Source organism: Mytilus californianus, unplaced genomic scaffold (assembly GCF_021869535.1).
Source record: "Mytilus californianus isolate M0D057914Y unplaced genomic scaffold, xbMytCali1.0.p SCAF_10, whole genome shotgun sequence".
Lineage (NCBI taxonomy): Eukaryota > Metazoa > Mollusca > Bivalvia > Mytilida > Mytilidae > Mytilus > Mytilus californianus.
In genome coordinates, this window is record NW_026262582.1 from 6,362,388 (window position 1) to 6,386,754 (window position 24,367).

The 24,367-nt window shown below is 33.3% G+C and overlaps 1 protein-coding gene across 2 annotated transcripts; it reads right to left on the minus strand.

Moving 5' to 3' along the window:
• Positions 1-200: 200 nt before the first annotated feature.
• On the minus strand, positions 201-14,055 carry LOC127717521 (uncharacterized). 2 transcript variants are annotated; one of them, XM_052223200.1, is made up of 6 exons: positions 13,833-14,055; positions 11,808-11,972; positions 7,093-7,244; positions 5,676-5,798; positions 4,201-4,294; positions 201-2,712 (listed from the first exon to the last, which is right to left on the minus strand). In XM_052223200.1, exons 2-6 carry the CDS (start codon positions 11,938-11,940, stop codon positions 2,609-2,611), a joined length of 606 nt encoding a protein of 201 aa, XP_052079160.1. In that variant the 5' UTR covers positions 11,941-11,972; positions 13,833-14,055; the 3' UTR covers positions 201-2,608. The 2 variants fall into 2 exon arrangements, with proteins under 2 accessions (XP_052079160.1, XP_052079161.1); XM_052223201.1 differs by lacking the exon at positions 13,833-14,055 and adding an exon at positions 13,433-13,527.
• Positions 14,056-24,367: the final 10,312 nt, after the last annotated feature.

The window sequence follows — 24,367 nt, forward strand, 5'->3', positions numbered from 1 at the left end:
ATTAAAATAAAAAATAAAACCTGAGCGACTCGAATGCACTCAAAACGGTGCGAGTCGACAGGACAAACGTCTCCTGATATGCATGCAACACTCGCGTCATCAGAATTCACACTCGTCAAAGATTTCACAATTGGGTATATAGGTGTGACCATCGGTTAATGTATAGGTAGTACGACTTTTCTGCTGGCTAGATAAAAGAATTGTTTTGCAATTATAATTTTTATTGTTATGTATTAGACATTAAAATAACAAAAAGTTATAAAAGTATAAAAGTAATCAACAATGATGATGCCAACGACAATGGCAAAGATGATTTTGAGGCGAGGAAGATGATTGGTTGAATCTACGTTCATGACAACATTGTAGAAAAAGGAACATTTTGTTTGTGATTTGTAGTCAAACGAACTTTTCAAAAATATTATTAAAGCGACATTAGCTGCAAAATGCATGTCCACTAAATTGATTCAAACTCTCAAAACTGAATTTTTAACATACTTAAAATGTATATTATAATGTTAAAAGAACCATATAAAAAAATAGAAAATACTAGGAATCCGTTATAACGTAAAAATGTTTCGTGCGTAGTTTGGGAATGTACGACATATTATTAACTATTAAAGTTACCTTCAAAGATTGCCGATGGGCAAGTCACCCCAATATTAATGAAATGAAAAAAAAAAGCATACATGAGTACCTGGGGGTCGGGGGAGCATGTGCTATTATAGTATAATAATCATGAATCTCCTAGTTCTGTTTAATTTTATATCGTAGTTGAAAATTAAATTTAAAATGGCGACTTTGTTAATATACAAATAAGGAGATGAGGTTTGATTGCCAATGAGACAACTATCAACCAAAGTTCAAATGAAGTGGATATAAACAATAATAGTCAGCCATATTTTGACAAAATTGGACGAAACTAACTGCTAGTTGCGCATAAATATCCAATATATCCCGTTCTTGCAATTGTTTGATAAAGGGACTGAAATGTTTTCAATATATACATGTATATATATATCAGCAAAATAGCATATTATGCCACTTTAACGATGTTTAAAGAATTGTAACTGGGGAATTTTCTCTACTAAGAAGATTTACATATTTCTACCCAGAAAACTATTTATTTACTGCAGATTCATATTTATTCGTTGGAAACAAATTTCGTTGATTTCATGGTTATATGTTAACCACTAATTTAAATGTTCAACCGAATTAACATTTTTTCAAGGCTTGTTGGTTGACTTTGCCAAATTAGGAATTCGAATCAAATATCCATGAAAACACAATGTTTCCTCGATCCATAAAAATTGCTATCAACGAAACTAAATGAATCCACAGTACTGTTAAGATATATTATGAATATAAAAAAGAAGATGTGGTATGATTGCCAATGAGACAACTCTCCACAAGTGAAGCACATTTTGGAAATGTTTATAGAGTATTTCAGAAATCAATTTAGCATATCTGAAATGATTACAAGCTGAATATAGTATACAGCTTGCATTTGTCGAATACAGTAATTGCTCCAATTTCCACAATGTGAATTGTTTCGGTTTCGGTTTTCAAATATTCAGCTTTTGGCGTTCCTAATGAAGGTAAATCCAGAAAAGCGCTTCGGACGCATGAAATTTATAACGTGTTGTTTTCATTTTTTCTGAATACAACGAAATCTTGTGGTATCATCGTTTTTAAAATAACTAAACTCTTTACAACAAATTCACACATTTCTTACAAGTGTTGCATCATTAGAAGTTAGTGTATTAAAAAGATTTCATAGAAGATAATGTCCAATCCTCTGTGAGCTTGTTCATAGTCTTCATTATGCAGTGATATTAATGAATCATTATATGATACAAATAATGCTGTATTATAACATGTGACATTTCATAAGCATATGTCAATGCAGAGCCCCCCCCCCCCCCCCCCCCAACCGCCCCTAAAAAAAAAAGAAAGTCCAAAACATAACGAAAACAGTTAATGCAAATACGAAAAAAAAGAACAGGTCAGCAACTCGATCTTGTTTGGGTAAGTACACTTATCTGAGCCAAACAATTTATATAACAATATGACAATGGAATGTATAACGATTCTTGAAGCTCGTTTCTTCAAAAGGGTAAGTACACTTATCTGAGCCAAACTATTCATATAACAATATGCCAATGGAATGTTTAACGATTCTTAAAGCGCGTTACTTCAAACATACATTAGTATGTAAGATATACGTTCATCTGTCGTAGTTAGCACACTGAACAGTAATATAAAATTTAATTATTTTGGCAGGTTAACTTTTCACATGCGATGTTACTGTTTTGGCAGTTGAGCTACTAGTATTCACACACAATGGAACTATTTTGGCATGTTAACTATTCACAATGCGATATAGCTATTTTGGCAGGTTAACTTTTCACATACGATGTTACTGTTTTGGCAGTTGAGTTACTGGTATTCACATACAATGGAACGATTTTGGCAGGTTAACTATTCACATGCAATATAACTATTTTGGCAGTATAGCACTATTCATACGCAATGTAACTATTTTGGTAGTAATGTTATTCAATGTGAAATTTCGAGACTGATGTTAAAAATCACCATAACGCAAAGTCTATCAACGACAGCATTTCCCTGCCTCAGGAGGATCACTTGATTCCGTCACTGTGATGACAGAACTGTTTCTGTTTTGTTTCAGAGGACCTTCGACAAATATAGAACCTGAAATCAATATTGCTTGATTAATATATATGATTGATTGTTGATGTTTAATACTATTGGCTATTGGCTATATAAAAGTAAATGACAACAATACCGAACTCCAAGGTAAATCAAAAAAGAGGAAGTCCGTAAAAAAAAGACAAAACCAAACGTAACACTTGATCAACCAACGAAATGAATTGAAAGCAACTGTATTCTTGATTTGGTACAGGTATTTTCCGAAGAACATGGTTGTTTAAACCTGGTTTTATAGCTAGTTAAACACCACACTTGTATGACAGTTGTTTATAAGTCCGTTATATTGACAAAATCGGGCGAGCAACCCAAACAGACATAATAGGTTAATGTGACAATAATTTGGACTGTATATAAACATACACCATGCAGAGACAAACAACACAATTGACTATAAAATTCAAGCAAACATACAAATACATCTAACAAAGGATCCAACAAAAAAGTTATTATAGTTGTATGTCATAGACTCATTAGTGACGCTCGAATCAAATAATTAAAAAAGGCCAAATAAAGTGAGAATGTTTTAACTGAAGTTTATTGTTCCCAACATCCAAATACCGATGAATAAAGAAGTAATTTCTTATATTTTCATACATTGTACGTTTTTTTTAAACGTTAAGTGCCAGAACTATTCGCTACTATTTATACAAGTAAATAAGTGTGTGATTGACAACTGTTAACCCTTAAATAGTTATAGTCAATCAACTAAAGGCAAATGTAACTAACAAACACTAGTCCATTTTAGTCCGTTATACTCTGTGATTTTAAGGTTTTAACCTGCACCTGTGTTCTACATTGCACATACGTAGGTAAGAGAGTGTGAATTGTAATTTGTTTCCGTGCTGAAGGTCCTACTATGATTTTGAGATATTGATCGGGAAAAATTCGTCGAGGCAACACAACAATTACAAATGCCAATTAATTCGTCACACCTCGACCGATTCCATTCCCCTTATCAACTAAAGCGAGTTCGACCGAAGTTAACTTAGTAATGCAAAGAGAGTAACTTTCACTTGTGGACGCTCATACTAATACCTACTTTTACCATTAAATGTGGAACTTGCATTTCTACATTGTATTAAAAAAAACTAAATTTGTTTACCAAACATTTTAGGCAATTTCGAGATGGATTAAACTATCAAAATGCTATACTATTTATCTGTTATTATCCACGCGGATTTTTTGGTAGAGAGTATGTTGCCCAGTCTGTAATTTTCTATGCAGCGTTTTATGGCATTGTTTAAAATTGAGAATGGAAATGGGGAATGTGTCAAAGAGACAACAACCCGACCATAGAACAGACAACAGCAGAAGGTCACCAACAGGTCTTTTGTCTTTTCGTTGTTTTTTGTCATGGCGTTGTCAAATTAATGTTGATTTATGCGGGTTGAATGTACCTTTGGTATCTTTCGCGTCTGTTTTGTAGTATTTATTCGACGTGCTACATTGATAAATATAGATGATAAATACCTATATCCATGAAGAGCTGTTGTATATTCTGACCAGTTTTTGCAGATGTTTCCAGAAAATAGAGACCGTGTTCATCTGCAAATGTATGTGCCTCCTGAAAAAGGAGGAATTACCATGTAGTAGATTTAATGAAATAATACCATTTTGCATAAAAAGAGACGTCGGGCATGCGTCAAACCGATGACACAAACAACCTAAAGACATCTAGTGGTCAACATACAATAAACAAGTGTCTATAGAATATGTCTAGCTCTGTATCTCCCCAAGTTCGGGGTAAATAAATTTGTGGATATTAAATTTAACATAGACTATCAAGGATCTGTCATCAACACCACATTATCCAAAAAAACAACAAGTACAAAAAACAAAAAACAAGAAACAAAAACAAAAACAAAAGATAATCCATATTGTGATAACTGAAATGAGGATGTGGCAAAAAACACAATTTTGATGAGATATTTTAATCCTGATTAGTGGACGATACTAAATAAAATACAATAACAATCAGTACAGGAAAAGATTTTACGCTTAAATAACGGTATCATAGTTACAACACAATACCAAACAAGACAAATAATAGTAGATAATTCTTGATATTTATCTATATAGTGTATATACTTCATTTGTTTAAGAAAAGTCTAATTCACGACTGAATTATCCGATTTTCTGTGAAATGGGAGACAATCTTCATTCACTTAGTACGTAGTCTTCATATTTATGTATGGCTCATAAGAGTTTGTACTTTTGATTGGGTGACAACAACCGCGAGACGTTCCAAAATCAAAGTTTATTTTTCAATAAAATGCAACATTAATGTCTGCACGTGCTTCCCAGATAATCCCACAACAACATCACGACAACGCATTGGACAACGAACCAAAAGCTGGATATAACTCGTTATTTCATGATTGTAGCGTATTAATGTAATTGACTTTGTGAGAACTGCATGCTGATTTTTGTAGTTTTATAGGGTTGTAAAAGCGTTGATCGTGCGCACAATTTTAGTATCGCTTCCACGCTTTATATAAAATGTGCCTCGGGCAACGCTTTTAATCCCAAATTAAATAATAACAAAAAAACATTCAGTTCTTAAATTTCTCCATTCGTATAATGTAGATAACTATGCCGTAAGGGAGCTACCATTTGATTTTTTGGGGGGGGGGGGGGGGGGCTAGGATGAAAAATTTTGTCCTGCATTATTTTTATAGTTTTAATCTCTGTCCTGCCTTTTTATTTTTCACTGTATTCGGTCCTGCCTTTTTTATGAGTTTATTCTGACTTTTTTTTACATAAATTGGCGTCCTGCCTTTTTTTTGCCAAGTTGCTCATCTTGCGTTTTTGTTCTCAAAACTCCTGTCCTGCCTTTTTTCCAAATTCATCCTAGCCCCTCATAAAAATTAAATCGTAGCTCCCTAAGTGTGTTTTTTCTCTGATAAGCAATGCTCCGTATCACAAACTATGTATACATATTGTACCTGTGTCGTCACTTGTCGTTTTTCAAGCAAATCACTTTTGTTACCAACTAAAGCACATTTGATGGTTTCAGGGGCACTCTCTTGTAACAGTCGAAGCCATTGTTTGATGTTCTCAAATGTGTTCTGGTAAAATTAAAAGTAAAATACGACTTTTATAAATCAAAAAGCCTCTTTGTGCAATCTTGATAAATGTGCGGACGTATTTTTATACCAAAACATATATACTGGAAACGTGAAAAGTAAAAAAAAAACATTTAAAGAAGGACCTTTCGATCAAAATGATTATTTTATAAAAAAGTGAACACATTCATATTACGAAACAGAATTGATTGATTGATTGATTGATGAGTACATAACATTCAGTGGCAAATATTACATGTATATTCAGGATTATAATTTGATACATTTCTCTGTACACTACGCTGACAGTCGGGAGTCATTATTCTTTGTAAATCCCACCAGGACTCTCAAAAGTACTTACAAGATCACAAGGCAACAATTGGCAGACATTATTTTGATAACCAGTGGATCAGTATTGATTAAAGAAATGCAATCTTTCTGCGGCATGTCACTATATGACATAGTCCCAAAATATGATGCCTTGGAATATTTGCAATTTTAACTCTTGCTGTAATGCTATGAAACATTAAGTATGATCTATAAAATATTCACAGTATTAATTAAGGAAATACAATCTTTCTGCGGCATGTTACTATGTGACATAGTCCCAAAATATGATGCATTGGAATATTTGTTATTCTAACTTTTGCTGTAACGCTATGAAAAATTACGTATTCAAATCGAAAAATTACATTAGATGACGTCATGATTTTCATGAATACTTTTTGATCTCTCACGCTAAAAATTCAACTCATAGACGACTAGTTCTAGTACAAAACAGGTTTTGATATCACGTGATAAAAGTTGCATGTTGTTCTCTTGAATAATTATGCATTTTGTATATATGCGTTGAAATTAAGAATCCATAAATAATAACTCTCAGAAAACAGGAGATGTACTACCAAAGGTTGAGAGTTGTTTGTGTACACATTTTTATGGTTAATTATATGCGATCCTTGTATGTCTCGCAATTCTTTAGTCTTATAGATGTTTAGATTTCTTTCCTTAGAAATACAGTTGCCACAGTTCTATTAGTGTCTTTATTCTTAATTTATTTGTTAAAATGTGTTCATTCTTAGTGATTTCTCGATCCAATTATGTTTTGTAATTATAGCCACTGAACGTTATGCTAACAACAGTCAACCAATCGACATTACTTACCCTTTCAGTGATATCACAGGCTACAGAGACTTACCCTTTCAGTGATATCACAGGCTACAGAGACTTACCCTTTCTGTGATATCACATGCGACAGAGACTTACCCTTTCAGTGATATCACAGGCTACAGAGACTTACCCTTTCAGTGATATCATAGGCTACTATGGCAACATCTGCATCCCTAAGGTAAAATGGGACGATACTTTTAAAACGTTCAGTACCAGCAGTGTCCCATATCTGGAACATTATCTTCTTATTGGCAACGTATAAGGATCGGGTACAGTAACTTCCTGTAAAAATTTGTATATATTTTAGAATATGTCATATGAAAATAAAGAGATGTATTCATTGTTGTATTTTATAATTTTTAGGACATTTTTCTCTATTCATTATTTTCTGGCCCATTATTCTCTCTTCTTTATATTTTATCATTCCATTATTCTCTCTTCTTTATATTTTATCATTCCGTTATTCTCTGTTCTTTATATATTTTTGGCCAATATTCTCCTTTTTTTTATATTTTAGCTTCTATTCCCTAAACCCCATCCAGACCTAATATAAAAATGTTTTACCGTATACAGTTAATATTTAAATGTAAAAATCAAAGAAACAAAATCATACAATAAACTACAATGCACAGCATACCTTCTCGGTGGTCTCGTGGAATCGTGTTCGCCTCGAGTGCGGGAGGTCGAGGTCAAACCAAAAAAGACTTTAAAATTGGTAGTTGCTGCTTTTCCGCTAAGCACGAGGCATACAGGAGTAAGAACAAATACTGAGTCAGAATAATGTGTCCGGTAATGGAAACATGTCTTCCTGTGGACTGTTACCTTGTGAACTAGCAGGTTAAAAATACGGCTCAGCGTGTCGGTCTAGTACAAAACAGGCCAACGGTTAAAGTTTATATAACATTAATATAACATTTGCCACTGGACGTTTAACAGCCTTTCATCATCATCAAGAATGCACAACAACTTCATTTAACTAAAAAAAATCTACTTAACTACCTATATATATATATATATATATATACCGTTTCGATTCCTAACATCACTGAAGAGACATTAATTGTCGAAATCCGGATATGGTGTACAAATTTTTGCACCTCATGTTTGCGGTATACCATCTTTTCCGCAAGTTTTTTTGTTTTCTATTTGGTATTAGATTAAAATTAAGATCCATTTTGTTACATCTGTGATCCGTTTATTTGGCAATCGCCATGGCAGTCAGCAGGGTTTAAGAACATCCGTTGTTCGAACCTGCTAGTCAAATGCGTTTTGTTAAAATATACTTTTTCACTTTTTGGTCTTTTGGAAAATGTTGTTTGTGCTGTATTTAGACCCCTCTACCAAGAAATTAGTTTTGCATGCACACGTATAAAAATTGCGGTTTTTATCCAACGCAATCATAGGATTGAACGTTGTTTTCAATTTAGACTTGTTTATATATATATTAAATGACTGAATAATAGCCAACGATAAATCTTACGGGGCGATGGATCATATAAATATGATACAGTACAGTACAAAATATAATATATAACCAGTCTAAAAGGGTACAGCATCACCAAAAAATTACAATAAACGAACAAATGTAACCATAAATATTTCGGATAACAGATATCCTTCATCAGTATGAGCACGATGTAAAAAAAACAGCACTGATCGATATAAGCTGGTAAAATATGTCAAACAGAGGCTGCATATTTATCATCCCAAATAAATAGCAGTTTTATAATGAAAAGAAAAAAATAGTAAATTTGGGCTAAGGTTAAATAATTGGACGTGGATGCGTACTTGTACTTGTACATCACTACCAAATGAAAAGAACCCTGGTATTTAAACTAGTAAAATTCAAAAAATTCCAAAAGAATCCTTAAAACTGTAAGAGTCAAGTAAGGAAGCCGGAGTAACTGGAAACAAATGATGTCAGGAGAATGAGTGATGGTAGGGAAAATGAGTGACTCATTCTATGTTTTTTCATTTATGCCCTCTGGGGAAACTGTCCTTAGCTTTCTTATCCAAAACCTTTCCCGAGCAAGTCTTTCGGCCCTTGACCAACCCTCGTTGTGGTCTATGATTGTGATTGTAAGGTTTTTGGGATCAGCTTGGGCGTGCCCAGGTGATCTCAAATGACGACTTACGGGGAGGTCGGGCTTGCAGGTGTAGTCACTTCGATGACCATTCATGCGTTTGTTGAATGGCTGTTCTGTCTCGCCAATATACTGCATGCCACATCGATACTGAAGAAGGTATACAACATTCTGTGTTTTGCAAGTTACAAAATATAGTGTACACAGACCCAGTGGAATGGCAAGTAAATGTTTGAGTATTCAGTATTTGTTGGCAAGTCAGACATCGTCTGTTACCACACGACTTGCGCCATCCTGCAGTTGAACAGCTTTTATAAGAGGAGACGTCAGCTCTCACAAATAAGTCTTTCAGACTTGCTGGTCTCCGAAAAGCTAAGACAGGAAGATTGGGAAAGATCTTGGACAATTTTTGGTGCTTGGCAATAGTTTGCCAATTGGCCCGGATCAAACGTGAAAGGTTAGTAAAGGCGGGATTGTATGTTAAAACAAACGGAAATATTTTGCTGCGCCTCTTCTGTTTGTACTGTAATAGGTCATTGCGGCTATTGTTATTAGCACGTGCAAATCCCTTATAAAACTGCTATTTATTTGGGATGATAAATACGCAGCCTCTGTTTGACATATTTTACCAGCTTATATCGAACAGTGCTGTTTTTTTGGGGTATGTATTTACACGCAGTTGTTGTAACATCTTAACTGACGTGATTTTGGAATTTTAGAGTTGTGCCAGTTCATATCTCTAATTACCATTTTCATTTTAGGCATGTCTTTGAGTCGTTTTTTTTTAAATTTAAAAAAATTATTAGCGTCTCTACATATGATGTTCGGGTGAAACTGTTTCATTTTTTTTATTGCATAGTTACATTTGTTCGTTTATTGTCATTTTTTGTTGATGTTGTACCCTTTTAGACTGGTTATATATATATATATATATATATATATATATAATTCGTCTAAATAACAGCCCAACAATGTTAGAACTGTAAATTTGCGTTAGCAAATTTTTTTGTTCTTACCAGGCCGGGATTCGAACTCATCTACTGAGATATCGTGGCACCAAATCGCCTTGCACTGTGCCCGACGCGCTAGACCACTCGACCACCTAGGCTCTACAAATAATAAAGCTTTCGGTGGCCGGGTGTTACCTTTCCTCGTCAGTTTTAATCTAGCGTTGTAACACAGAACATGATATATAAGGCATGAAGATGGAATTGTTACAGATCAGCTGAATTATCTATTGTAAAGGATCCTATAAATTAATGTAAGATGCAGTCACAGAAACAATTATATTATAAGTACGTCTGAACCAGTGACGACTCTACTGTAACAACAGATATTATCCATCGGATCACCAGTGATGGTGATACAAGGCTGAAAACACAGAATGTGATCCGATGGATAAAATCTGTTGTAGGTCGTCACTGGTTCAGACGTACTTATATATAGCAAACAATAATAGAATAAAAAAATTGAAACAATTATTCTGAAGTACAACAACTGTCGCTAGTATCATTGGGAGTTATCATTATCAACAAAAGCATTCTGTGAAGCTTTTTATCATTGATATAGATATACCCTTTACATCTTGAACTGAATTTTATTAAACCGCCTCGGTGGATTCATGCTAAGTCTGCTCTGCTTACATGTACAACCAAACACTTCAAAATTTACATTTGTTGCAAAACACACGGTGTTTTTCATGAGCAAAGACTGGTCGGTCAGAGTCAGAATAATGTCACGGGGTAATGTATGACTTATCAGAATAATGTCTCGGGGTAAGGTATGACTTATCAGAATAATGTCTCGGGGTAAGGTATGACTTATCAGAATAATGTCTCGGGGTAAGGTATGACTTATCATATCAGAATAATGTCTCGGGGTAAGGTATGACTTATCATATCAGAATAATGTCTCGGAGTAGGGTTCGACATGACTTTCTGTGGACTGTTACCTTGTGAACAATCATTCTGTGAGTATTGCATGGCAATACATAGTCCCCTATCGGTTAAGAAATCATTCTACTGGAACAAAATGCTAACTTGATCTATAACTTGTCAAGATGTAAACTGTATAACAAATATCAAGTCAATATCTTCAAGCATGACGAAAAAAGGTGTGGAAAACTGATTATTTGAGTGAATTTTCTAAGTCCAAGGACTATTACTCTGCACAAAATCATCAGAACAAAATTCGAAATTGATCTGTCACTTGTCATGATAAAACTATATACCAATTATTAAATCAATATCTTCATTCATGACAAAAAAAAGTGCGAAAAACTGATTATTTGATTGAATTTTCTAAGTCCAAGGACCAAAACTCTGCACAAAATCATCAAACCGGAACAAAATTCGAACTTGATCTGTAACTTGTCATGATAAAACTATATACCAATTATTAAATCAATATCTTCAAGCATGACAAAAAAAAGTGCGGAAAACTGACTATTTGATTGATTTTTTTAAGTCCAAGGACCATAACTCTGCACAAAATCATCAGACCGGAACATAATTCGAACTTGATCTGTAACTTGTCATGATGACTCAATATACCAAATTACAAATCAATATCTTCAAGCACGCAGAAAAAAAGTGTGGAAAACTGATTTGCCGGACTGACGGATGGACAGACAGACAGACAGACAAACAGATAGACAGAGTGCAAACCCCTTCGATTAATAAGTTTTTGAGTACGAGTCATTTCGGAGTTAATGCATTTGGCAGCTAATGTAATGGCCCTTTAAAAGAACACGTATAACTACCTCCTATGGTATATCTATAGTTGTCTCCAAATTTGTCTTCTGTAAATCTTACAGACAGCGATGTCTTTCCAACTGCTGCATCACCAATCAGGACAACTTTAAGTTTGATTTGAGTTGTACCATTGTTATTCATTGTGTAAATTCACATGGTTCTAGCATACAACTCTGTATAAGACAAAACAGCATGTTGATAAGGCACACAATCATTAGAAGCATAAGTAAAAACACACCAGAATGTCCTGAATAAAAGTTACTCATGAAAATAAAGCAAACCGTACTGTTACCACTGTACAGAGGTTGACACAAAATAGACATTTCAAAGTGTCAATGACAGTATGTCACAGTGAAATATTGTCCTGTAGAAGCTGTCATGTCAAAGAGAAAGTCTTCATTTCATAATGAAATACTGCCCTGAACAGTATTTCATTATAAAATGTTGTCTGCGGACAATATTTTCTATGAAATTTTGTCCAACGGGCAATATTTCACTGGGACATTATTTTATGTTACAGCAGGTAGGTTACATATGGTTCTTTTTATATTAATAATGGTTATTCGGAAGGATATAAACACGGTCAACTTACCCACAAACTGAATAAAGTCCGAAAGTTTAGTTCGTGTGATTAAGACCAGTTTACATATAAATAAACTCCTTAAAATAAACTAAACAAAAATATTACTTACAATTCCAATTGAATACCCATATCAATATTTTATCAGCTATCACAGAACTATTACTAAAAAATTATACTCGTGACTTCATAAGACAGCGTTATACATTTATTGAGATTTTGGTTACCATGGAGCTCTTCAGTGAAATGTTATTATAAATGAATATCTCAAAAAGATAATAAAATTTAATAAATATCAGATTAATTTGGATTATTTGATGATGTTTGACATGTATTATTTGACCAATTTTGGATAATTATATGAGCATTAGTATGTGTGAAATGTTAATAATATTATCCTTATCGTATAATGTCATATACACTACATCTCAATTTTTACTCTTACCCTAAGTAATAAAGTTTGAAAAAGAGGCCTATATAGAAATATACACATGTAGCAGGTTCCAACCAAAATACCAACACCCATCCTTTTTCGGCTGTAATATGTACAATTAATTGATTGTTGGCTGCTAAACGTCCAGTGGCAAATATTTCATGCATATTCAGGACGAGTATGATTTAATGATTAATATTATTATAGATACATTCTGGAAGGAAGATAGGACGGGTGAAATGCGGGAAATGTGGACTGCCAATAATAAATGAGGATTTTTTGGATAGGAGAAAACCAGGTGCCTTGCACCACTGAGAACACCTACTGTCCCATCAGAGAGTTAATTTGTTGCAAGGATTATTCTACGTGCAGAGAGCTTGATACTCATCCTACAGTAACAGCTTAACCATGGTAACGTCTCTGTGTTGGACGTAACTGCATAGTTATACATCCCTCACCCAGTCAACTATTGGGGGTCGGCTATGTGCACGACGTGTGTCAATGATATAAATGTCACCAATACACGATAAGCCTAAGGGAAGCCAAATATACAAAATGAAAACATATGAGCCGGTTGTACACCATCAATGTAAGACAATCTACAAAATACACAAACTTACCAAATGCAGAATACACACATATCACGGAATGAACGGTTTTACTATACTTTGTTACTGATAGACAGAAATTGTTTTACCTGCGAAAGCCAGGTGTAAATTACACTTTAGATGTAAACAGAAAGCTAAAAATAGTACATTTGTATTCTGATCAAATACTGCGTTATAAATAAAATATCATATCTATATCAAGATTGTGGTTCAATTTTGATTATTATCTTTAATATGATTGTCATACATGTGTGTACTATCATAACTATAATTTCTGCTTTAATGGGGTTTTATTTATTACCATTACCGGAAGAATTAAAAGGATACAAATATATACGCGTTTTGTAATGCAGTAATTCATATTTTTTTCTCTATTTTATTTTGTATTCATAATATAATATTGTACACTTACCTCTCACTTTAATTCGATGTGTGGTACAACACACAACAGTCGAAGTATAAACGAAAACGAAACAAAAATTTCCTGATAGAAAGTCCCGCACTGTATAATTGGCTATTTCCACCTTGTGGGATTTTCAAAAAGTATGTAAACCACTTCATATTAGATATTAATTGTAAATACGGATATACTGTATAATATAGATTAAGCACATATACATGTATAGTTATATAATTATGTCATATATTACTAGTTAAGTTTACAGGAATAATGAATACACTTAAAGGGGAGATCAGATAATAGCTGTACATGAAACCTGACCCTCCTCTCTCTCTTAAACAGTAACAACAACAATAATACCAATACCTATAAAAAAAAAACTAAAAAAAAACAATTCACGCCCCTTCCTAAAAAAGAATAAAATAGAAAGTAAATACAAAAATTAGAAAATATGAATAAATAGATAAAACAAAAACAAACAGTTTATCTAATATTCATTGGCTGCTTGGCATCCAGTGAAACTATTTCATGATCATTCAGGAAGAGAGCAAATATATAAAACAGGCTATAGTAGAGGGTCTGGATGGGGTCCTTCATTCCTGTATTCCTTGATTTTTTGGGCCATTTTTCTCTATTGGTTATACTTTTTGCCTATTATTCTCTATTCTTTATATGGTAGCACCACATTATTCTCCATTCTTTATATTGTAGCACCACATTATTATTGTAGCACCCTATTATTCTCCATTCTTTATATTGTAGCACCTCATTATTCTCCATTCTTTATATTGTAGCACCCCATTATTCTCCATTCTTTATATTGTAGCACCTCATTATTCTCCATTCTTTATATTGTAGCACCACATTATTCTCCGTTCTTTACATTGTAGCACCCCATTATTCTCCATTCTTTATATTGTAGCACCTCATTATTCTCCATTCTTTATATTGTAGCACCTCATTATTCTCCATTCTTTATATTTTAGCACCACGTTATTATTGTAGCACCCTATTATTCTCCATTCTTTATATTGTAGCACCTCATTTTTCGCCATTCTTTATATTGTAGCACCATGTTATTCTCCATTTTTTATATTGTAGCACCTCATGTTTCTCTATTCTTTATATTGTAGCACCTCATTATTCTCCATTCTTTATATTGTAGCACCCCATTATTCTCCATTCTTTATATTGTAGCACCACATTAATCTCCATTCTTTATATTATAGCACCCCATGATTCTCTATTCTTTATATAGTAGCACCACATTATTCTCCATTCTTTATATTGTAGCACCACATTATTCTCCATTCTTTATATTGTAGCACCTCATTATTATTGTAGCACCCTATTATTCTCCATTCTTTATATTGTAGCACCACATTATTCTCCATTCTTTATATTGTAGCACCTCATTATTATTGTAGCACCCTATTATTCTCCATTCTTTATATTGTAGCACCACATTATTCTCCATTCTTTATATTGTAGCACCACATTATTCTCCATTCTTTATATTGTAGCACCTCATTATTATTGTAGCACCCTATTATTCTCCATTCTTTATATTGTAGCACCACATTATTCTCCATTCTTTATATTGTAGCACCTCATTATTATTGTAGCACCCTATTATTCTCCATTCTTTATATTGTAGCACCACATTAATCTCCATTCTTTATATTGTAGCATCACATTAATCTCCATTCTTTATATTGTAGCACCACATTAATCTCCATTCTTTATATTGTAGCACCCCATTATTCTCCATTCTTTATATTGTAGCACCACATTAATCTCCATTCTTTATATTGTAGCACCCCATTATTCTCTATTCTTTATATTGTAGCACCACATTTATCTCCATTCTTTATATTGTAGCATCACATTATTCTCCATTCTTTATATTGTAGCACCACATTAATCTCCATTCTTTATATTGTAGCACCTCATTATTATTGTAGCACCCTATTATTCTCTATTCCTCATATTGTAGCACCACATTAATCTCCATTCTTTATATTGTAGCACCACATTATTATTGTAGCACCCTATTATTCTCTATTCCTCATATTGTAGCACCACATTAATCTCCATTCTTTATATTGTAGCACCCCATTAATCTCCATTCTTTATATTGTAGCACCTCATGATTCTCTATTCTTTATATTGTAGCACCTCATTATTCTCTATTCTTTATATTGTAGCACCTCATTATTCTCCATTTTTTATATTGTAGCACCCCATTATTCTTCAATATTGTATAGCACCTCAGAGTTGTTTTTATTTTGCCTGGAGAGCCCGGCTTCTTTCCCTATATTGGACATCGTCCCCATTCCTACTGGACGTGGCTGTGTATAGTGTGGTGAAGTGTCAAAATACTGCAAAATGTATTAGCCTTTTCGATCTTCTCCTTTTTGTTTTTAGCGTGGCTTATAAATACTTCGGCCCCAGTGTTTAGTTTAGGACATTATATTAATATGAACAATATAATTTTGAAAATATAATTGAAACATATTAAGATCAAGCGTGCATATCTGGGTAATATCAAAGATCAGTTCAACATGAAACTTTTTTTTATAAATATCTCTCTGAACTAATTAATAATTCTAAATGTATAATTAAGATATTACTTTTTTTATTACAAAAAAAAAATGTACCATAATAGATTTTTTTTCATACCACATGTTTTTATAAAACATTTCTGCACATTTTTTAAATGAGAAAAGGGAATTATAATGGCCATTCTAAGAATCGTTTTTAAAAATGAAACTTTGATAGTTTCTTTTTCTGACAACAATAATATTAATCTTAATCCGCAGTATATGTTCAATAGGCAGTGTTGATGACAATCAACGGTTATACATCCTTAAAGCTTCAGTCACACCAAACTAGTTCTCAAAACGTCCGAATCCGCCATTAGAAATACGTAAAACGGGTTGTGTTTCTCGTTAATTGTTTTGTTATAAATTAGGTCGTTTACCTAGTTTTCTCAATTGAATTGTTTCATATTTTTCATGTCGGGGTCTTTTATAGCCAACTATACGGTATGGGTTTTTCTCATTGTTGAAAGCCGTACGGTTGCCTATAATTGCTTACATCCACTCTATTTGAACTTTGGTGGATAGTGGTCTCATTGGCAATTAATCATACCACACCTCCTTATTCATATAATTATTGTGGTCTGGCTAGAACGTTTATTCAAATGATGTCTGTAGAATGTTTAAACCGATGTGTTAATATTCTTACTTCGTTCCTTATGCGTCGAAATAGTGCACCACTCGATTGTCTCGTTCACAGACAGTTTATAACTATTTCTGTCTACTTCCTCATCTCGTCCCGAATTGGTTCAGAACATAATTGTCATCACATCCTGGCCTGACGGCTATAAAAACCTAGCATGTTACTGCCAGTCCTCTCTCGTTCGCCACTTTTTATATATTTTTCAGTTGTCTTGGTAGTTTATACTTGTGTTTTTTAAATGATGATAATGTACATGATGACATGCTTGGTGATTGTCTGATATTCCGTTTGATACCTATGATGCTATGGTGATATTCGTTTTCAATTTTATAAGCTGAAGTACAGCATACAAATACATGTGTTTATAAAGTAGGTAGTAGTATGGCGTTCATCATCACTAAACTAGTATATATATTTGTTTAGGGGCCAGCTGAAGGACGCCTCCGGGTGCGGGAATTTCTCGCTGCATTGAAGACCTGTTGGTGGCCTTCTGCTGTTGTCTGTTCTGTGATCGGGTTGTTATCTCTTTGACACATTCCCCATTTCCATTCTCAATTTTATGTATATTATTTACCCTCTTTACAAACAAGAAATGTGATCATATTCACTGAAGATACACCCAGTCCCCCAAGATCTGCAAAGTTATCCATGTTTCTGGCCCGCCACCGGGTGCGGGATTTTCTCGCTGTGTTGAAGACCCAACTTGGCCTTGGTCTGTTTTCTGCTCTTTGTTCGGGTTGTTGTCTCTTTGACACATTCCCCGTTTCCATTCTCAATTTTATTCTGGGCATATAAGTAACTAAATGATCAACCAGTAAGAAAACTGTCTCTTTTTATACCACTCCCTGTCTGATTGTACTACAGACAGGGTGTACGTATTAAGAACTGCATAAGAACGCAATAAACAAACGAGTAGAGCGTACTGAGAACATACTGCCAACTTTTAGAACTGTGTAAAAGCTTCCGTGTAACACTTAATAATTCAAAATTTTTTAAAATTTTCAAATTTATTTTTTTGGATTTTTGATCAAAGTTCTAAAATACCAACGTTCCAAATTTTTGAAATTTATTGAAAATTTCACTAAATAATTTAAATTTTAAAACTCTAAAATTCGTTTTAAAATTTGATAGTTTAGATATTTAATCAATCTTTAAAAATACTAAACTTAACGTGCATTTTTAATTATTTTGCTTTTTGAAAGTTTGCATTTTTTTTATTTTTGATTAAGAAATTAAAAATAGAAAACGGGCGAAAAGAGAACATATGTATCATTAACGCATTTGGGGTACCTGTAAAGTGCGAAACGGAATAAAAACGGAACGAAACGAAACAATACAAAACAAAACCAACTGAAATTTGCCAAAACGAAACGAAACGAAATTAACATTTACTTCAAGTAAATGTAAAAAAAACAAACCTAGAGGCAGACGATCTAAGCGGAGAAAAAATTAATAAAAAAATAAATAATTCACAAAGCGGAGAATTACTTTTAAAATAAGAAACACTTTGATTATGATAATTCTTCAGTATAAATAAACAGACGAATTTAATCATTTTTAATTCCCACAAAAAATAATTTGAGGAAGTTAGAGGTTATAATTCTTTAAAAAAAAAATCGGACATATCACATGAGACTTCAAGTTCTAAAATAGGGTATCAGCTTCATAATGATATCAACTATTTTTGTTTGCCTTAAGTTTCATGGTTGTCGAGCCCTTAGAAAAAATAAAAACGCTGTATTTTTGTTTTGTAATCCGGATGAAACGCTCGCAAATATGACGAACGAGGTCTATTTTAATATGACTTTTTAATATTAAAAGTTTATTGCAAACATAGGTCAAAAGGCATTAAAATGACTCATAAGGGGTTTACTTTTAAACGGAAGAGTACTTTCTACTTGTCTTTGTTTTTATCCTCCCTATATATCTTCTCAAGGAAGATGACGATGTGAATTTAGATGACCGATAAATATAACAGGAAATGGACCTCCTTTATGATTCTTTGTACTATTTATCAGACATGATTTATCGCTCCGCGGGAGTCCTGATTGATCTCGAGCCGCGTTTCCATTCCTTTTAAATATACAATTAATTGTAGATACTAACAGACCAAGAGAATACTAATAAAAAATTGTATAGCTAAAACTGAGACTAAATTTATCATGAATAAAATATAATTAATAAGGTTATATTATGTCCCACAGGTTTGAACAGTGATATATATTCATGAAAATTATATGCAACATATAACCACCAATTATCAGGGATGCTACATATAAGTTAGTACCTAAAATTAAACTGTAGTGAATGAAAACATACTTGCATGGTTTCAATTCACAAGGATTTTAAATCCTTGCATCTCACAATGACGTTATTAATATTTTACAATAATATTTTAATTACTACGTTAATTTTTTTATACCGTTTTAGTATGATTTTATAAGTCTCTGCTATATTTTGTATAGCCGCTATTTAACATGTACAAGAATTCGTTCGGTCTTTAATGCGCATGCGCTAGTAATTGTCCACAGACAGCGATTAATTTTACTATAGATTTGTATGGGCAAATAGTTTTATACCCGTATTACTTTATATTTACTTTTGAATTTCTTCTTCGCGCCGTTAAATAAAGTTTATTAAAAGTTTAAACTGTGTAATGATGTAAATTTTATGAAAATAAGATATCATAGTTCGATATATTGAATATATTTATAGAATGGAAAGTTAGACTTGAAGAAGAGATTGACTTGATAAATAAAATGTCCATCATTAAATCAGTTCTTTTTCTAAAAGAAAGCAACTTGTTTGGATGAGGCAATTTAGAACTGCACATATTTTACAGACATCTGTCTATTGTTGAAGACCATATATTGACCTCTAGAAGTGTGTTGGTTTTTGTCGTTGGATTGCTTTTTTCCATTTCCTCCCAAAATTCCTCATATTCATATGGATAATGTGAGGTCTATCTATCCCTCCAATGTCAAAACTTCCATATGATCCCTCCTTACATCTTTATTTTGCTTATTCGATCAATAAGGGGTTCAAATGGAAGTACCCCCCCCCCCCCCCCCCGTGTTGTCATGAGCTTTTGGATTTCAACGATAAAACAATATTAGTACAATTAGACACGTGCCATTCATTTATTGGAGTAAGTATAAGTAAAATTATTTTTCGCAGATAAAACCTGTAGAGTAACAGTCGCAGCAGGCATTATGGAATAAATAGCCACGAGCACCATGGAAAAATATACAATCCTCGGGTGAAGAAAAAGATCCATTTGGTTCTGAAGAATCGAAAGCAAAGTATGTCATTTTGGTCATCTTTCCATGTTTAATCCATCTCCAATCTCCGCCAGACTTATATCTGTTAACGTTACGTCCACCAATGTAAAAATATGAACCTTGTATAAAAAATATATAAAGAATGAAAAATAATGAGAAAAAATGTAACCTCGCAACGCACCAACAACTTACTATTCCATTAATGTTTTTTTTTGCAACACAGGCCGTTATTTTGGCCGATATCTATTTGCGCCTATAAGGAATCCATTTGCGCCACAACTCATTAGAGACAATGCTACTTCTGACGGAATTGATGATCGGTTTCCCTCTATCAAACTCTATTTTTTAACGATATATCAGACATCTTTACATGTAGAAAACTATTCTATTACTGAACAATTTATTTATTGGTGAGTTTTCTCAATTTTGATAAGACTTAGTGTTCAGTTTAATCTCAAGTCGATATGTTAGTTATAGCACAATTTGCATGTATAATATAAGTAAAATGTAGGTAAATGTTGTGCAATATGATTCCATTTATTGGCACAATTGATACCATCAGAAAAATATAAAGAGGCAGTGGCGGATCCAGAAATTTTCATTAGTGGGGGCCCATTCCAGTCATGCTTCAGTGATTCCCTATATAATCAACCAAATTTTTCCCACAAAAAAGGGGGGGGGGGGGGTGTTTCGGGTCACATGCCCCTAAATCCGCCTCTGAGTGGCGCAATTGATACCTTTTCAAAACTGTTATTGGCACAAGTTGATTCTGACCGTTAATTTGATACCCAAATCCGATCGGACCAGTTAAAAATCTGACATGTCGGGACCATCTTGTAAAACAGGCGATTATACCTAGTTCTTGGTTTTTCACAAATTAAAAAAAATCGGAATTTAGAAATAATGTTTCAATATTGCCTTCCTTAAAGATTTTCGAAATGCAAACACTCGATTTTATTATTATTTCGACGAGGAACATACAAGTATAATTCACACATCTTTACACAACGTTGATTCTTTTTACGGTTCTGTGAAATTGATTTTCTAAAACTTATTATGTTGTCTACCTTTTTACGCGAAAGATTTTATCATTTCTATCTTCAATGATATATTCATCATAGGAGAACGCGGTGTGGCATTTATAATGATACCAGATTCAAACATACCAGTATTCATCTTCTTCAATTCATATTTCATTAACATCAATTCTTCTAAAGTCTCAAAATTGGCCATGTATGCACCATGTCTTAAGCATATCGCCTAAAAATTCAGTAAATATTATGTATGTTATACATTGACATTGCATGATAGTTATTCTTAATTACTTTAAGATCATTTGCAAGTGTATTGTTAGTTTATTCCTTAATAAAGTTTTATTGTTATGCACGAATCGTTAAATTAAAGAATGTTTGACTTTTTTTTATTGCTTTCAAATACGTCTGAAAAAAATAAGTTTGAAAAGTCTTTCTTTTCAGATCTATTTTGAAGCAGATAAGAAGAAATGTCAAAAGTTAATAAAATGATATAAATATACACATATCAATAAAAATATTTAATTATAAGCACAAATATATCAAATATCTGCTCAATCTGTAAATAACATTTACACAAAAAAAAAAAATAATACTTCATTATCAGAAGATAAATTGTACTAACTTCATTGCGGGAAAAAATTCAGTCTAGTTTCCGCTTAAATAATTAGTAATTTTTCCCAATCATTGAATTTGTTAAAAACAAATATCGACCATTGTTTTGCTTTGACACAGACATCGAAGAAGGCACCAAACTAAACAGTAATTTTGATATGACCGTTCGCTCATAGTGACGCAGCAAATTCGATATAATGTAAAAATATTTAGATCAACGAGCGAATATCCACCAAAGTTCAAATGAAGTGGCTATAAGCAATCATAGGCAACCGTACGGTCTTTAACAATGAGATAAACCAATAGCTCATAGTCGGCTATAAAAGGCCCCGACAAGAAAAAAATATGAATCAATTCAATTGACAAAATTAACGGCCTACTTTATAACAAAACAATTTGCGAAAAACAAATTTGACAGACAAAACCAACGACAACTCCTAACTTGGGACAGGCGCATACAGAATGTGGCTAGTTTGCTGAGCCCTCCTTCTAACCTGTACACTTCGACGTAGGCAAAAGTTATTGACTAATGATCTTATTTTTATATACTTAACATACAAAGGCAGTATCTGCTGTCACTTTTTGTGTATTTATTAGGTAACAGTTCTTGCCAATTCTTCGGTATGGATAAATGCATTCATCTGTTGGTTAAAAAAGTATGTCAGCATGATAGGGGGTCTCATTGGGGGGTTCTGATCCCGGATCCCGCTTACTGATTTGTCAGATTCCCGTATCCCGCTTACACTATGTACGTAAGCAATTCTCATTTTTTTGTAATTTCCCGTATCCCGCTAGACTTCATTTCCCGTTTTCACGGCACAATAATTTGACTTTCACGTGTCACGCTTACAAAAAATCGGCAATCCCGCGTCACGCTTAGACCCCAATGAGACCCACATGATAGTCGTGAATATGTGTTCCCAAAGACTAACCTGTCATTCATTCATAACAGAGAGGAGAAAATTCAAACAGACTTACTAGTATTTCTGCTATTTATCTTAAGGATGTTCGCTACTCTGTTTCAAAATAATCAGCTTTTCAAAAGACTGTTATAAATTGATAGTATATAAATAAAAGAACTAAAAAAGCAGATAAAAATGAAGGGTCCGTGTGCTTGTTTTCGAGATATAAGCCATTGAAAATTTGGCGGGAAATGATTCTCTCTAGACTTTTCATACATTTAACATAGGCACCTTTTTCTGTCTAAAAGTATGAAAAAATAACAAGGATTTAATAAGATTTTCAAAGATGGCATTTTAAACTATATTTAATCAAATTATGAAAAGAAAAGTAGGGGTTAGTGGGCAAAATTTTTTAATGGCACTACATGGATAAAACCAGAGGATTCCGAATATTTGGCAAAAATTCAAAAACAAGAGGAGCGAACATCCTTAACATTTATTTTCTTCGGAAATGTCTGTACCATAGGACAAGTGGCGATAGCAAGAACACTTTGCATATTCTGACTAGATAATTCTAACAAAAGATAAACCATTAACACATACCAAGACTTTACGTATAGCAAATAGATATAACAAGATGTGGTATGAGGACCAATGAGACAACTCTCTATCCTATTCCCAATTTGTAAAATATTTACCTGCACGACTGCTATACACCAACACTATTCCCCATATAGCCGCAACATAAATCGAATAAGCAAACATACTGAACGGATTTACTGTCAAAGAATAGAGTGAATTTTTATAATTATGGTGATACCGTCATCTTTAACTTGGTATCAACTTTCATTTTACTGATGGAAACATATTTTGACAATCGATCTTATTGGACTGAGTATTGCATTCCCCTCTCAAATGTCGGGACTCGATCGATCTTAATTAATGCGATTCTAAGAATCATCATTAAAATCTTAGAACGTGACGTGTGACGAAATATTTTATGTTGTCGTAGCTTTTAATGTTGATTCTATATGAGGGTCTAAATGGGAGAAAGAAGGGGGGGGGGGCTTTATTTCTGTATTCTTAATTTTTATGCCATTTGTCTCTATTCTTTATATTTTTCAAATTCAAATTGATTTCAGAAAGTTACAATGAAAGTACTGCAGTTTACTGTGTATGTATGGGCAGTGTTAGAATCCGGTTAAAAGTTCTTAAAAGTCAATCACCATCCCTTTGGACCAGGAAATACTACCGTGTCAGCTTTAAAGAGAAAAAAGCAGATGCTGTCACATGTGGATTGCAAAGGAAATCGCAAACATGAACCTTTGACATGCTAGCCATATCTTACGGAAATAACCTCTACAGTTTATCTAAGAAACAATTGAATTCACCTGATAAGATTTTCATTGTTTCTTTTCCCGAGTTTTGATTCGGACATCCGTTTTTTTAATCTTTTCCATCTTATTGGTGAACTT

Bases quoted from the DNA above. Each gene is read 5' to 3' on its own strand.
- LOC127717521 (XM_052223200.1), bottom strand. From the start codon at position 11,940: ATGAATAACAATGGTACAACTCAAATCAAACTTAAAGTTGTCCTGATT. The intron at 7,245-11,807 runs GTAGTTATACGT...AAATTTTTACAG, and splicing joins CTATAGATATACCATAGGAG to GAAGTTACTGTACCCGATCC. The intron at 5,799-7,092 runs GTAAGTCTCTGT...TAATTTTACCAG, and splicing joins CCTATGATATCACTGAAAGG to AACACATTTGAGAACATCAA.